This window comes from Gymnodraco acuticeps, unplaced genomic scaffold (genome assembly GCF_902827175.1).
Source record: "Gymnodraco acuticeps unplaced genomic scaffold, fGymAcu1.1, whole genome shotgun sequence".
NCBI lineage: Eukaryota > Metazoa > Chordata > Actinopteri > Perciformes > Bathydraconidae > Gymnodraco > Gymnodraco acuticeps.
The window spans coordinates 369,555-382,321 of NW_022992158.1; the positions used below are offsets into that span (position 1 = coordinate 369,555).

Consider the following 12,767-nt stretch of genomic DNA (forward strand, 5'->3'; position numbering starts at 1 on the left):
TCACTGTTCAAATCCAATAAGATAAAATAACACCAAACGAAATTAGCCCTGTTCTTGTACACATCCCATATTCTATTGACATGTATATAGACTTTTTGCACAACTTTTTAGTTTGTATTTTTGTATTTTATTACATATGTTGCATTGTTGGAGGAGCTCAGGTCAGAAGAATTTCATTGCCATTTCCACACGGTAGCTTTGTGCATATGACAATAAAACCGTTGAATCTTTGAAAACAATGTTAGAAAAGAGTGATATAATTCCGAAATGCTGTTAGATCAGTGTTTTCGACCGATCTGGCAACTCAACTGACCAGCACTGTATTTTTTAACATCCATCATCCATAATTTCCACTCACCTCTCCCTGATGGACATCTGTTTGGCGGACATGCTTTCAGAAAGCAGCTCTCCAGACTCTGTGGGGGACAGCAGATCTCCAGAGTAGTCGCTGAGCCTGTCAAAGTCCTCACGGTGGTCCAGGGGGAGGGGACTGGGACTTGACCAGCGCCTGGGGGAAGGACTGGGGTTTGGGGGGCATCTGAGGAGGCACCTGGGGTTTGGTGGCTGTCTGAGCGTAAGGCTTGGGGAGAGGCTGGACGAATCCTGGAGGTTTGGGCTGCGTTTGTGGGGACTGAGTGATGGTTTTGGGCTGCGTTTGTGGGGACTGAGTGATGGTTTTGGGCTGCGTTTGTGGGGACTGAGTGATGGTTTTGGGCTGCGTTTGTGGGGACTGAGTGATGGTTTTGGGCTGCGTTTGTGGGGACTGAGTGATGGTTTTGGGCTGCGTTTGTGGGGACTGAGTGATGGTTTTGGGGAGAGTTGGTGGGGACTGAGTGATGGTTTTGGGGAGTGTTGGTGGGGACTGAGTGATGGTTTTGGGGAGCGTTGGTGGGGACTGAGTGATGGTTTTGGGGAGCGTTTGTGGGGACTGAGTGATGGTTTTGGGGAGCGTTGGGGGGGGCTGCGACTGGATGGTGACCACAGGTTTGGGGGGTGTTGGAGGAGGCTGTTGCTGCGTGAACGTTTTAGGAAGAGTTGGAGGCTGGGTTTGCTGCTGGCTGCTTGAGACGTGAGACACTGCCCTGGATGAGACTTTAGCGATCAGTGGCTTCAGGGGAGCGGGATGATCGGGCAAATCTGAAAGAAAAAGCAACACGGGTATAAGCATGAGTGAACTTCTAAGGTAAAAAATGATTAATGTGCTAATAATGACACCTATTAATATTCCTTTCGCTCATTCTTTACTTTCTTAATTTGACAATAAGTGCTTCAATGGATGTCTCATGAGGAAACCAGGGTTTTTTTTCCACTAAGGTTTTTAATGGCTCTGATGCCTCACAAGTTATTTAAATTCAAACTCTTATTAGCAAGCCATTGGGAACAATTCGGTGGGTTTTAGTATTCAAATTGATAGACTGAAGGCCAATCTCTGACATGCAAGTTATCCCATGCTTATACTCATAAACCAAAGTACTGATACGAATACCATTCAAAGTAAAGAGCCCTGTGTGGGTGTACATAACAGTATACTATTTTCAGCAAGATGAAACTCACTTCGATAATGTTTCACACAACTATTTGTCACCTTTAGTTAGTCAGTTAGCACAAGCACGGATGCTCAAACATCTACTATTTACTATTATAAGCGGAATTAAAGTCGTGAGAGATGTAACAAACGTCCTTGGTGGTTTATGGCTATTCTCTTAATCTCTAAATAACAGTATTGCCATTAAAATGGGAATGTTTGTTGCATTTTTTGTTGGTAACCATGACCTGTTTTATCAGGACTCATCCCTGACACAAATGTGTGCACTGGCATAGTCACATCTTTGGGGCTTTTAACACATTAGGAGCAAAAACGATGTTCCCAATGAGGGATGTACATGTTCCCACACTGATAGCAGATATTGATTGCTTCGCCAATAATATTTATGGCTACTTGTGATAAATTAGTTGTGATTTTAGGCTCATTTTATGAAGTTAAACTGCTTTATTCTATGGCGGAATTATCCTCTTACAACATTTACAAAGTTGAAATGTATATACTAGATTTTTTTATAACGAATGAATATTCAGTAAATCTATTAATCTATTTGTTACATTTAGTCTTTCAAAAGTTATTAAAGCAGTTTAAGTCAAGTCTGATGTTGCTTTACACATAAAATAAATACTGATAAAGACTTGTGTTAAGGTCAGGGTGAGGGTCAGTGTTAGGCGTGTAGTGGTATGTCTGCAGGGAATTAGTATAAGTCCATGCAACTCCTTCAGCCTCATGATCCTATAGTAATGAATCAACTTTAGTGAAGATCTACCCATGCAGCACTAAACAACATGCAGACAAGGCATCCATTGTGTCCTCCCTGTCCTCTACCTGCTTCAAGTAAGTGCCGGCCAATTGTTCTGCACTCTCTCACTCAGTGCTTTCAATTTGTGTGCACTGTTTGTGTGCACGCATGGGCAAAAAAGACCACCCCCTGGACCCATTCTGCATCAGCTCATAAAACCAGGTCAGGCCCATCATACTGTAATATGGTGCACATCGGGGACCACAGCCTCTTTTATAGGCCATGACAGTGAGCACACACAGTTTGATTTAAACCATCTCTGGCGTCAGGAAAAAAGAAAGGGGGCTTCCTCTTTCTAGACAAAGACAGCCACGAGGCAAATGCATGGACAAATATGCTAATTAGATGCAGCTTCAGACGTCTCTCTTTCAGCCAAATCAAACACCCCCAGCTGGGACAAGTGTGTGTGTGCAGCCGGCAGAAAGCTATGATGCGTGGGAGCATGCTGCATGAGACAATGAGGATAATGAGAACACCCCCGTCCCTAGACACTGTGTCACTCCCTTTCTCTTGTTCCTTTATGTCCACTCTTTTTCACACATCATTTGCTTTAGCTTTTCACATCTCTTTAATAATCTCCCCCCCCCCCGTCTCCATCTCTTTTTCCTTCTATCTCCTACCTGAGATGCCTGGCTGGCTCCGGCCGCCGCTCCTCTCCTGCTCCTGTGTGGAGGAGCTGTGAGCTGCCTCTCTCAGGTACCCTCCTCTTCCTCTTCCTCCCCCCTCCGCTCTCTCCCTGCTCTCCTGGGAGTGTCCTCTGTCTGCGGCTCTCCGGCTGGGCAGGGGCTCTGACTCTGCCCTCCACAAAGAGGAGTCTGAAGAGTGAGGCTGGGGATGCTGCCCGGTGTCCTGCTTTCCCTTAACGCTGCCGTCTTCTCTGGCTCCTCCTCCCTGCTGTCTCCCCCTGACCTCCTCCTCCTCCTCCAGCGCCTCCCTGTGACTGACAGAGGATGTGGGAGCCAGAGGAGCCCCCACTCTCTGCCGGCTCTCAGGGGGGAGAGGGGAGGCGTTGAAATCGGGCTCGGGGTGGCCGGGGTCCCCGCTCTGGGTCATGGAGAAATACCTCAACGCCCTCTCCTGGTGGCTGCTAGTGTTGCAGGTCGCCTGTTGTTGGGCAGGGATGTAAGGGACCGCCGTGGACTTCCCTGGACGGAGGTTGTCGTCGTTGTCTCCGCTGCCGGTTACTGTGGCGACGGAGGCTTGGGAGGCGACGGCTGCCACGGAGCGAACTAGGGACGCAGACAGAGGCTCCAGTTTGATCTCACCTCCGGTTTTCAGCTGCAGAAAGAACAGGAAACAAGTCAGATATATGAGATGGATAGAATGACTAAGGAAAGGGATTGATATGGAGAAGAGATATGGTGGTAAATCAAGGAATTTTTAGATGTATTCAGGTATGTGGGGATGTTACAGAAGGTGGGGATGAAGTGGAATGAAAAAGGTAGAAAATAAACTGATGGATGGACGAGAGGGAGGACAGCAGCAATCAAAAACAATTAGGGAAACATTTTGAGTAGTTGTACAGCAACTCTGTCATTCACAAAATGGCAGCAGGAAGCACAGATTTGAACACTAACTGAATCGTAAAAAACAAAACATACAAAGCATTTACCCTCCAGTTTACATCTGACATTCACTAGCTTGAACGCTGTGTCATTCAATGGTAACATTTGCTTTTTTTGTGTTAATATTTGATTGTTAACCAACTTTTCTTTTGATTTATATCATGGAGGGCATGGAAACAGTACATTTGAATATGTTAACTTGCATGTTTTCCATAAATGTGGGAATTGTAACTCTAGGGTTCATGCTCACTCTCATCAGGAATGTCTAGATCAGGAAAGGTAATAACAAATGTTGATGTAACAGCATAAAGTAGCTCACGTCAAGTCGACTTAAGATGCTCCAACTCTGCCCCAGATTACTGTCAATTATTTTAGTTGCAATACAATGTCTATGAAACCCCTTACATGCTTTTTATCTAGATAAGCATTGATGTTTTTAGTGGAAATTGCATTCAGATTGCATTCAAATAATCCCATGCTTGCTCTGCAATGTCAGCAAGCATGTCAGAGAAGCTTCCTTATCCAAAAATGAGGAGCCACGGAAAAACAAACAAGGCAGCCTGATCAACCATTTACAAACTTTAAAATACACACTTTAAAATGGCATTTAAAGGGGACCATCAGGCTCAGCTCAGCGAATGTCAGCAAGACAAGACAACATCGGTCACTAGCGGGACCAGAGGTCAATCAAAAGCAGATACATTCGATGCAACCAATCAGAAGCATCGTACAGGCATCGGAGGTCTTACATGTTGTCCCTTCATGGTCTTTAAGTCACCGTTACACACCTCAGAGGTGACTGGAGGATCAGCTTCCTGTGTGGACACGGGTGATTGAATACTGAGAATGTGGTTCAGGTGATGACAACCTAATACGAAGCGTGTTTGGGTTTCAGTGCATATAGAGTAGGAAGGATCGTCAATTATTATCTTATGTTTTTGTCCATTTGTGGACAATTTATCTGTGTTGCTGAGTCGATGTCACATTGGAGGATGTTTTGGCAATGTAAATGACAAAGTGTACCATCAACAACAATATATATGCTGTATATATCATGGGTTAGGGCAAATTCATGAATATGAGAATTGAGATTGACATTTTTTAAGATCCTGAATCGATTCAACATTTCCAAAAGATGATTTTTGTATATGTTGTTTCCTACAGAAGCATCTAGATATTGAGACAGTAATTCTACACACAAATACTTGTGCTAAATTCTTTTGAACTCATTTGAGGAACAATTACGAACAATGTTGTCTCTTAAAATAAGAATAGACTTTTATTCTGATTTAGATCCAGAAATGTACATCCCTCGTATACATTATAGTATAGTATGAGCTTTTACATGTGATCTAGATGCCACTGTATTAAAAGTAAAAGCAGAACAAACCCTGTGACCTCTGTTCATTTGGTAATATCTGAGTCTGCACAGAGAACAGTATCATTCATCCATCCCGCCCTAAAGGACGCTCCTAACTCTGTAAATCACACACTGCAGTGTACTGGAAGTGACCCGGAGATTAATCGCCCATTGCTCCAGGCCTTTTTACTGTAAGAAGACATCACATCCAAATAATCTTAAGAAGCAGCGTTGTTCATTTCAATATTTTGTCAGTGGGTTATTTTTTTATGTTAGTGTCTGCACCTCTAACATTTGGCCTTCTCAAAAAAATTTTTAGAACTATTACGTCTCTTTAGAACTTTATCATATTCATTATTCATTCACAATTGAGTTTGTGGGTGCGATTAAGATGGACGGGGTATAATGGTGGGATAGGATAGGATATAGTACAAATAATAATAATAATAATAATAACAAGGGGAAAAAGCTAATCGTTGAGAGTCCTTTTACTGTACTTTACAAAAACATAATTATAAATAACTTTTGGTTAAGAAGTGTTCAAGAAATATATTATATAGGAGAAGTTAAAACCTTCCATGATTTTGATAATGTTCTTAATGTCCTTCAACGTTAATAATTCAAATTCACAAAAATGTAAAAAAAAAAAAAGATATTAGGAGAAATAAGACCTTCCTTGATTTTGATAATTTTCTTAAAAATTCAAAACTAATTATAAAAATGTACAACAACTAAAAAACAACATTGCTTATTTAAAACGTTTTTTGTACCTGCTCCACTTCTCCCTGGGTGATGGGTTGAGTCTGAAAGCGGGCGTTGGCCCTGCGCTGGCGGGTGTCCCCTCGGGCCTCAGGGCTCTTTGCTGTTTGATGAGCGAGGCGATTGAAGAGGGCCATCTTCTCTGCCAAGGTGAGGGTGGACAGGTCCGGCTCGTTAGAGAAAAACTCGTGGCCATCGCCCTCCCCCCCGGCACCGGGAGCTGGAGTTGGTTTCTGGTTCTCCTGGGGCTCTTTGGGCTCTGGACCCTGATCCTGGACCGCTGAGCCGGGCTGGGAGGAGGCCTTGATGCTGGGGGGATGTCAATGGATTATTTTAGGGACTGGGAAGTTGTTATGTTATACCAGTGCTTCTCAAAGTGTGGTCCGCGGACCACTGGTGGTCTGTGAGCGCCCCCTAGTGGTCCGTGAGTATATTGGTAAAATTTCACATTTTTAATTAATTAATTAATTAAAGTTTTCCGCACTCTCGCGGGAATATCTCCGCAATGGAGCAAGGTTAAGTTTCACTTTCGATTGCATGATATAACCCAGATAAACACCTTCATCACACATGTTGCCACTTGTTTGTACAATTTTCAGGCGATTTGTAAAAAACGATGTGTTTTTGGATATTTGTGGAGTTAGGTGGTCCGCGAGTGTTTTTTTATTGGTTAAGTGGTCCTTGGTATGAAAAAGTTTGAGAAACACTGTTATATACAAATCACAATAATAAATGAATTTCTGATAATACAATTTCATTTTCATTTCATTTTTATTTGTTCCATACACAACTTAATGTATAATAATTATTTGCAAAACATGTCTATAAACACACCACACCCGGAAAGGAGCAGGGAGAAGAAAATAATCTTATATTACCTGCCCCTTTCTCAAAAAAACAAAAACAATAGAAATAGATGGTCTGCCATCTTCTTATTCACAGCCAATCATAACAGTATCGTAGGAAAATAAGAGAAACACAAAAACGTACAAAAAAAGACTTCCACTCCCACTCGACAGTTAACGGACATGGAAAAACGAATGCATTATTATCACCACCCCAGCTTTGGAAGGTAGAAATGTTAGATTTGATGCTTCTGAGATTTAAATATGTGATTTCTAAATTGCAACAGAGGATAACGTTTCTAAATTGAACCAATAGATTAGTTATGAGGTGATATGTACTGTATGTCCAGAATAAAACATCACATCTAACTATCTTTGACTTTGTACTTTCAGATATCATATTACAGTACATGGATGACCAAAAGGAAGATTAGATTTGAATTTTAAATGGAATAAATGTAATCTCTTATTTCACTGAGTCCTTGTGATGTCTTTGGTTCTCAAATACAAATATATTTCTCAGCTATACATCAAATATTTAAACATCATTGCACATTATATATACATTCTTAGCAGTAAGACAAAACTGAGTACATATGTGTATGTTTATCTAACGCATAATTAAGTACTATGGATATTCAACATCTCTATCACATAGTTTCCTCATGCTGTACAGCACTAATGAACATGCATGCAAACACCAGCTTGCTGTGGGACAACAGTGGCAGATTACTGGCACAGCAAGGAGACATAAGTAGATCAGCGCACATATGCAAGATAATCATTTAATGCACTCTCGTGTTTACAGGCGATATGGCGATCTCTCAGCAGTGTGCTAATTTAAATCCACGCTGGTACACAAATCACAGGACATGTGAACCCAGACATTCAGAGTGCTTTAACCGGCTCAACTTCTGACCTTTCCTTAAGATATGTAACCTCTTGCTTCACCCACATTTGTGACCTGTGTGTCAGGAACACTGCAGGAAGAGAATGCTTGGAAACTGGGCATGGAAAGTAGTAAAGGAGTAATCGTGTAAACACTGACTCATTTTCCCTACAAGGTGCACAGTGCGACGAAGCAGCAGCACATGAAGGGGGCAGAAATAACAAAGTAAGTTGAGCTGCATGAACACATCAGCTGTGCAGCCAGGAGAGGGAGATGGAGAGTAAGACATCTCTGTGGCACATCCACACTGATCAGAATAGGAAGAAATGACAAATGAAATATGAGGAAACAGGTGCACTGGCTCTGACACTACATTTCAGTTGGTTACAATTCAACAATTTCCTTTGTGGGATAAATATGCTGTAGATGTAAAACGAATGTCAAGATGAATAACTGATATTCTTTGGAACCAGCTTCAAGTTTCTATTAAGGAGGCAGACAGCGTTCCCACTTTTAAGAGTAGACTAAAGACCTTCCTTTTTAATGAAGTCTATACTGTAGTAGGGCTCTGGTTTCAGACAGAGGGTGAAAAGAAGTGCTGCAGCAGTCAGTACGAGAAAAATAAAAACCTTATTTGAAAATAGCCATATGCACAAAAACACATATGAACCAGAAAATGAGCATAGGGCATATTTAAAACTGTAAACTACTAATTTTTCAAATAGTTTATTTTTTGTTTTGAGCATTATATGTCTTTAAATGCATGGAATTTCTAATAGCACTGTGTCCGCTTGGATTCATTATCCTAACACACTCTTTCTGAATCTTTTATGTCTCTTCACTTTTTTGAAAAATAATTAACATATGGACATTTTTCATTGTTGTCCCTAAAATGGAGAAATCTGGAACCAACTCTTCAAACATTATAAAGTCACAGAAACCTTCAGTGGTAAAACCTTCAGTTCACTCAAAGTTTGAAAGTATGGAAACATCCTCTCAGTGAAAGTGTGTGAGAAGGTGTGTATGTGTGTGTTAGAGTCGAGATCAGAGAACGACAGCTTTCCTCCATCATAGTCCAGATTCACTCTGACCCTCTGGGGCCTCGTCTGAACTGAGAGATCAGTGTCTGGATGTGATGGAGAGGATGCTGTGTATCCACCTAACCAGTCAATACATATTCTCCATAATCCAGATTGTATCTCTCTCTTCCTGTAGGCAGACTCTGCTAACACACCCAGTGACCACCATGTGCTTTCTCCAACCTGGACGTCCCAGCTGTGAGTCCCTGAGTCAAAGCCTTCAGATCCCAGGACACAGTCGTAGTTTTTCACCCTCTCTGGATTATCAGGACGTTTCTGTCTCCCTCCTCGCCTCACAGAGGTCAGATCTTCAGACAGGAAGAGTTGTAGATCAGCAGTGTTAGGGTCCAGGATGAGAGGAGAGTAGGACACCTTCATCTTGCTCCAGATGTTGAAGCTGAGGTTGCCCAGGTGTTTGGCCTGGTCTATCAGAGCTCCTGAGGGCAGCTGTGGATCCTCCAGCAGGGGGCGCTGCAGCCTCTCCACTGCAGCCTTGTAGTTGTGCAGGAAGGAGACGTCTTCAGCTCTCAGCTCCTCCTCTGTGGCTCTGACTGTGAGTGAAAGAGCTGCTATCTCTCTGCTCACAGCCTCCATCTTCTCCTCCATCATCCTCCTCTTCTGCTCCTCTTCCTCCCTCAGTGCAGCCATCCTGGCCTCCTCTTCCTCTTCTAGAAACTGGTGAAGCATCTTGAACTGCTCCTTAATCTGCGTCTCTGTGTATTGAGCCTGGACCTTCATGTGTCCTGCTGTTTGATCAAACTTCACTTTGACGCGTTCAAAGAGCTTCAGTTTCTCCTGTAAGGGCTGCAGAGACTTCTGGAGCTCCTCTTTGAGACCCTGTGCAGCTTCATCGATGGGTCTGATTGTGTGGTCGGTGTGTTTATCTGAATCTCTGCAGACAAGACACACTGGCTGCTGATGGTCCAGACAGAAGAGTCTGAGTTTCTCAGAGTGCAGACTGCAGAGAGCCTCTGGGGATCTCTGATCTCTCTCCTGTAAGAAACTCTCACACAGGTTCTTTAACGTAAAGTTAGCAGGAAGTAAGTCCTTGGAAAATCGTCTCTTACAAACTGGACACTCCTTTTCTTCTTTCCCTGTCCACCAGCTCTGCAGACAGTCTCTACAGAAGCTGTGGCAGCAGGACAGGATGACAGGATCTCTAAAGATTTCATGGCAGACCGGACAGCTGAGATCTTCCTCTAATTTGGACGCCATTATTCTCCGGTTGAAGCTGAAAACTCTATAGGCGTCTGTTTGCCTTCAGCAGGAAATCAGTTCAACTTGATAATATATCCTCTTCACAACGTTGAGTCTCTGTTCTGTTGCAGCTTGTTGAAGTATCCCCTCCTTCTGTGAGTGGACAGAGGCTTTGTTCTGTGGTGAATCTGACCGCCTGTCTCTCGGTGCGTCTGCTGTACAACAGGCGACCTTTGTCCTCTTGTTAGGAGCGTCAGGTGCGTCACATGAGGACGGAGGTTTGTTCGCGCACTTGGAATTTGTACTTATTTTTAAGGATTTTTCTACCTTTTTTAATAGAAAGTCAAAAATGACCTGTCAGTAGAGGAGATTCATAAATATATCGTGGTGCAGTTTGTGTGGGTTTTGATATACCCTGGCTTCAGTATCACGTAACCTCCCGTTGTGTTTCTGAGGTCGTCTTTCCAAACTTTGCTCAGCCCTTTAACACTTTATGGTTTTATCACTCAGTTGCCTGTGAGGAAATCTCATGAAAAGGATAAGGAGACTTATATACTTATTGTATGTCGCTGTGGATAGAAGCATTAGCTAAACCAAATAATGTAAAGACAAACATGAACTGTGTATGTTTAATATCTACTTTTGATCTACCATGGCCCACAAACAGACACCTTCAGGATACAGAGATAAACATTGTTAACCAGGACAGATTGGTCCTGAAGGGAAAGTCCCAGTGGCTCAAATTATAACCAGGCTTTTATGTTGCCTGAAAAAAGACAAGACAAGAAAAACGGGGAACCTTTCAAATTTTGAGAAAAAAGTTCACATTTTTAGTTTTCAGATAAAAGTAACAATTATGAGATTTTGAGAAAATAAATTCAATTATTTTCAGATTTTTTTTTAATTATTTTCAATTTTATATTTGCTGAAATAAAGTATTATTTTTTCTGAACAAAAGTCTATATTTGGGATTCTCGGGTAAAAGTCAGAATTCTGAGATTTTGAGAAAAAAAAGACAAATTATAATTTTTCTGAAGAAAGTTCAAATGTTGTGAAAAAAGATCAAACTCTTCTGTGAGTGGATAGAGGCTTTGTTCTGCGGTGAATCTGACCGCCTGTCTCTCGGTGCGTCTGCTGTACAACAGGCGACCTTTGTCCTCTTGTTAGAGCGTCAGGTGCGTCACATGAGGGCGGAGGTTTGTTCGCGCACTTGGAATTTTGACTTATTTTTAAGAATGTTTCTACCTTAAGGAATTTAACTAATTAATTCAAATTCTATTGCATATTGCATGCCGTCCATGGTCATTTCTAAACCCATAGAGAATGTACAATTTTAGGTTTGGTATGACACAACCAACCATGTTCTCCAACAAACTTGGAGATGTGTGTGTTTTCTTAAGTGAGCTCCACAGACACAAATCACATGTACCTGATGCTGGTCACATTGGTGCTGACTGCAGTGGGGCTGGGGACGCGAGCGGCGTTAGTGTGGGGGCTCAGAGGTTGTGACGATGTGGCAGGATCACTTTAAAGTGGAGAAAAGGGAGGTGTAGGTGAAAGGCTGGTAAATACAGATAGTGCAAGGCAAAGGGAAATACTGTCACTGAAAAGATAAGATATGAAAGCATTAAAAGAGGTAAAAGGATCAAATAAACAGGAGGGCAAGAAAAGCAAAAAACAGAGCAAACGTATATTTTCTGAAGCAAAATACAGCGATGCAAGCAAAATCCAAGACATACCTTGAAGCATTGACCACCTCCTTGTCGGTGACGGGTTGTGTGTGCGACCGATCCTGAACCCTCCTCAGGCGGCGCTCTACGGCAGCGTTTCTGGAGCGCGGTTTGGGAACATCTGATGTCCTTTCCAGCTCCTGGGGAATAAAACATGACAGGAAAACTTCAGTCATTCGTTTAGTAAAGTTTAGTCCATAACAGTGTTAATTTTAGAAACTTGTATTACACAAACGTCCGCTGTATATCTGAACAAAGCTCCAGGTTTTGCTTTTCAGATTGTCATTTTAAAAACACTGCTCATTCGAGTGTTTTGATTATCTGTCCTTATGATTGAAATGTACATAACGTCGAAAGCATACCCTGAAGAGGGATCTCTTGGCAGCCACACTCATCTTGGCTCTGTCATCCAGAGTTTCTCCAGCTAATGAAAAGGAGATGTCACATTGCATCAACATCAAATCTCTGGAAAAACAAAACATATATTGTGCATTCTGTTAATGCAGTAGACTGAATTTACCTTCTGCATCTTGTAGCTGTGAAGGGCTGAGACGGGACCTGCAGAGAAACATGTATCAAGCATCAGCATTTAGTCTACCTTTTATTCTATTTAAGGAACTGATTATCCCGATATAATGCCAACCTAGAACAATCCAATTCACAGTATTAAACAAGTGAATCATGCAAAGAAAATGACTCAGAGCTCCTGAGGATCAGTGCAGAGAGCCCCTCCTGTACCTATCTGACTCCAGCCGCTCTGCAGAGGTAATGGGCTGCGTCCTAAACCTCTCCGACATGCGACTGTCTCCTGGAGTGATGTAGCGACGAGGTTTCCGAGCACCCCTTTCCCGATCAGCGCTGATAACCGGCTCTACCTCCACTGCTGACAGATCGACTTTAGTAGTCTCGCTTTTTTTGTGATTTAGAAAGATTGACGAGGACAACAAAAAGGAGAAGTACAAGTAAGAAAACTATTGTTGGTTTTGATGTTGTTTTAG

At 42.4% G+C, this 12,767-nt stretch overlaps 2 protein-coding genes across 2 annotated transcripts in view; both read right to left on the reverse strand.

Annotated features, from left to right (window-relative positions):
- Positions 1-12,767, reverse strand: part of LOC117538612 (supervillin-like) — a 60,792-nt gene that overhangs the window by 28,428 nt on the left and 19,597 nt on the right. The window contains 10 exon segments of the mRNA XM_034204470.1: positions 359-486; positions 488-1,137; positions 2,966-3,623; positions 4,660-4,725; positions 6,041-6,338; positions 11,469-11,564; positions 11,779-11,909; positions 12,132-12,193; positions 12,290-12,327; positions 12,508-12,678. Of these exon segments, the coding sequence (XP_034060361.1) occupies positions 359-486; positions 488-1,137; positions 2,966-3,623; positions 4,660-4,725; positions 6,041-6,338; positions 11,469-11,564; positions 11,779-11,909; positions 12,132-12,193; positions 12,290-12,327; positions 12,508-12,678 (2,298 nt within the window).
- On the reverse strand, positions 8,687-10,240 carry LOC117538613 (nuclear factor 7, brain-like). The gene has a single exon (XM_034204471.1). The coding sequence runs from the start codon at positions 10,055-10,057 to the stop codon at positions 8,687-8,689; it is 1,371 nt and encodes a 456-aa protein (XP_034060362.1). The 5' UTR covers positions 10,058-10,240.

What these genes read in the sequence shown, in the direction of transcription:
- LOC117538613 (XM_034204471.1), bottom strand. Translation starts at nt 10,057, where the DNA reads ATGGCGTCCAAATTAGAGGAAGATCTCAGCTGTCCGGTCTGCCATGAA.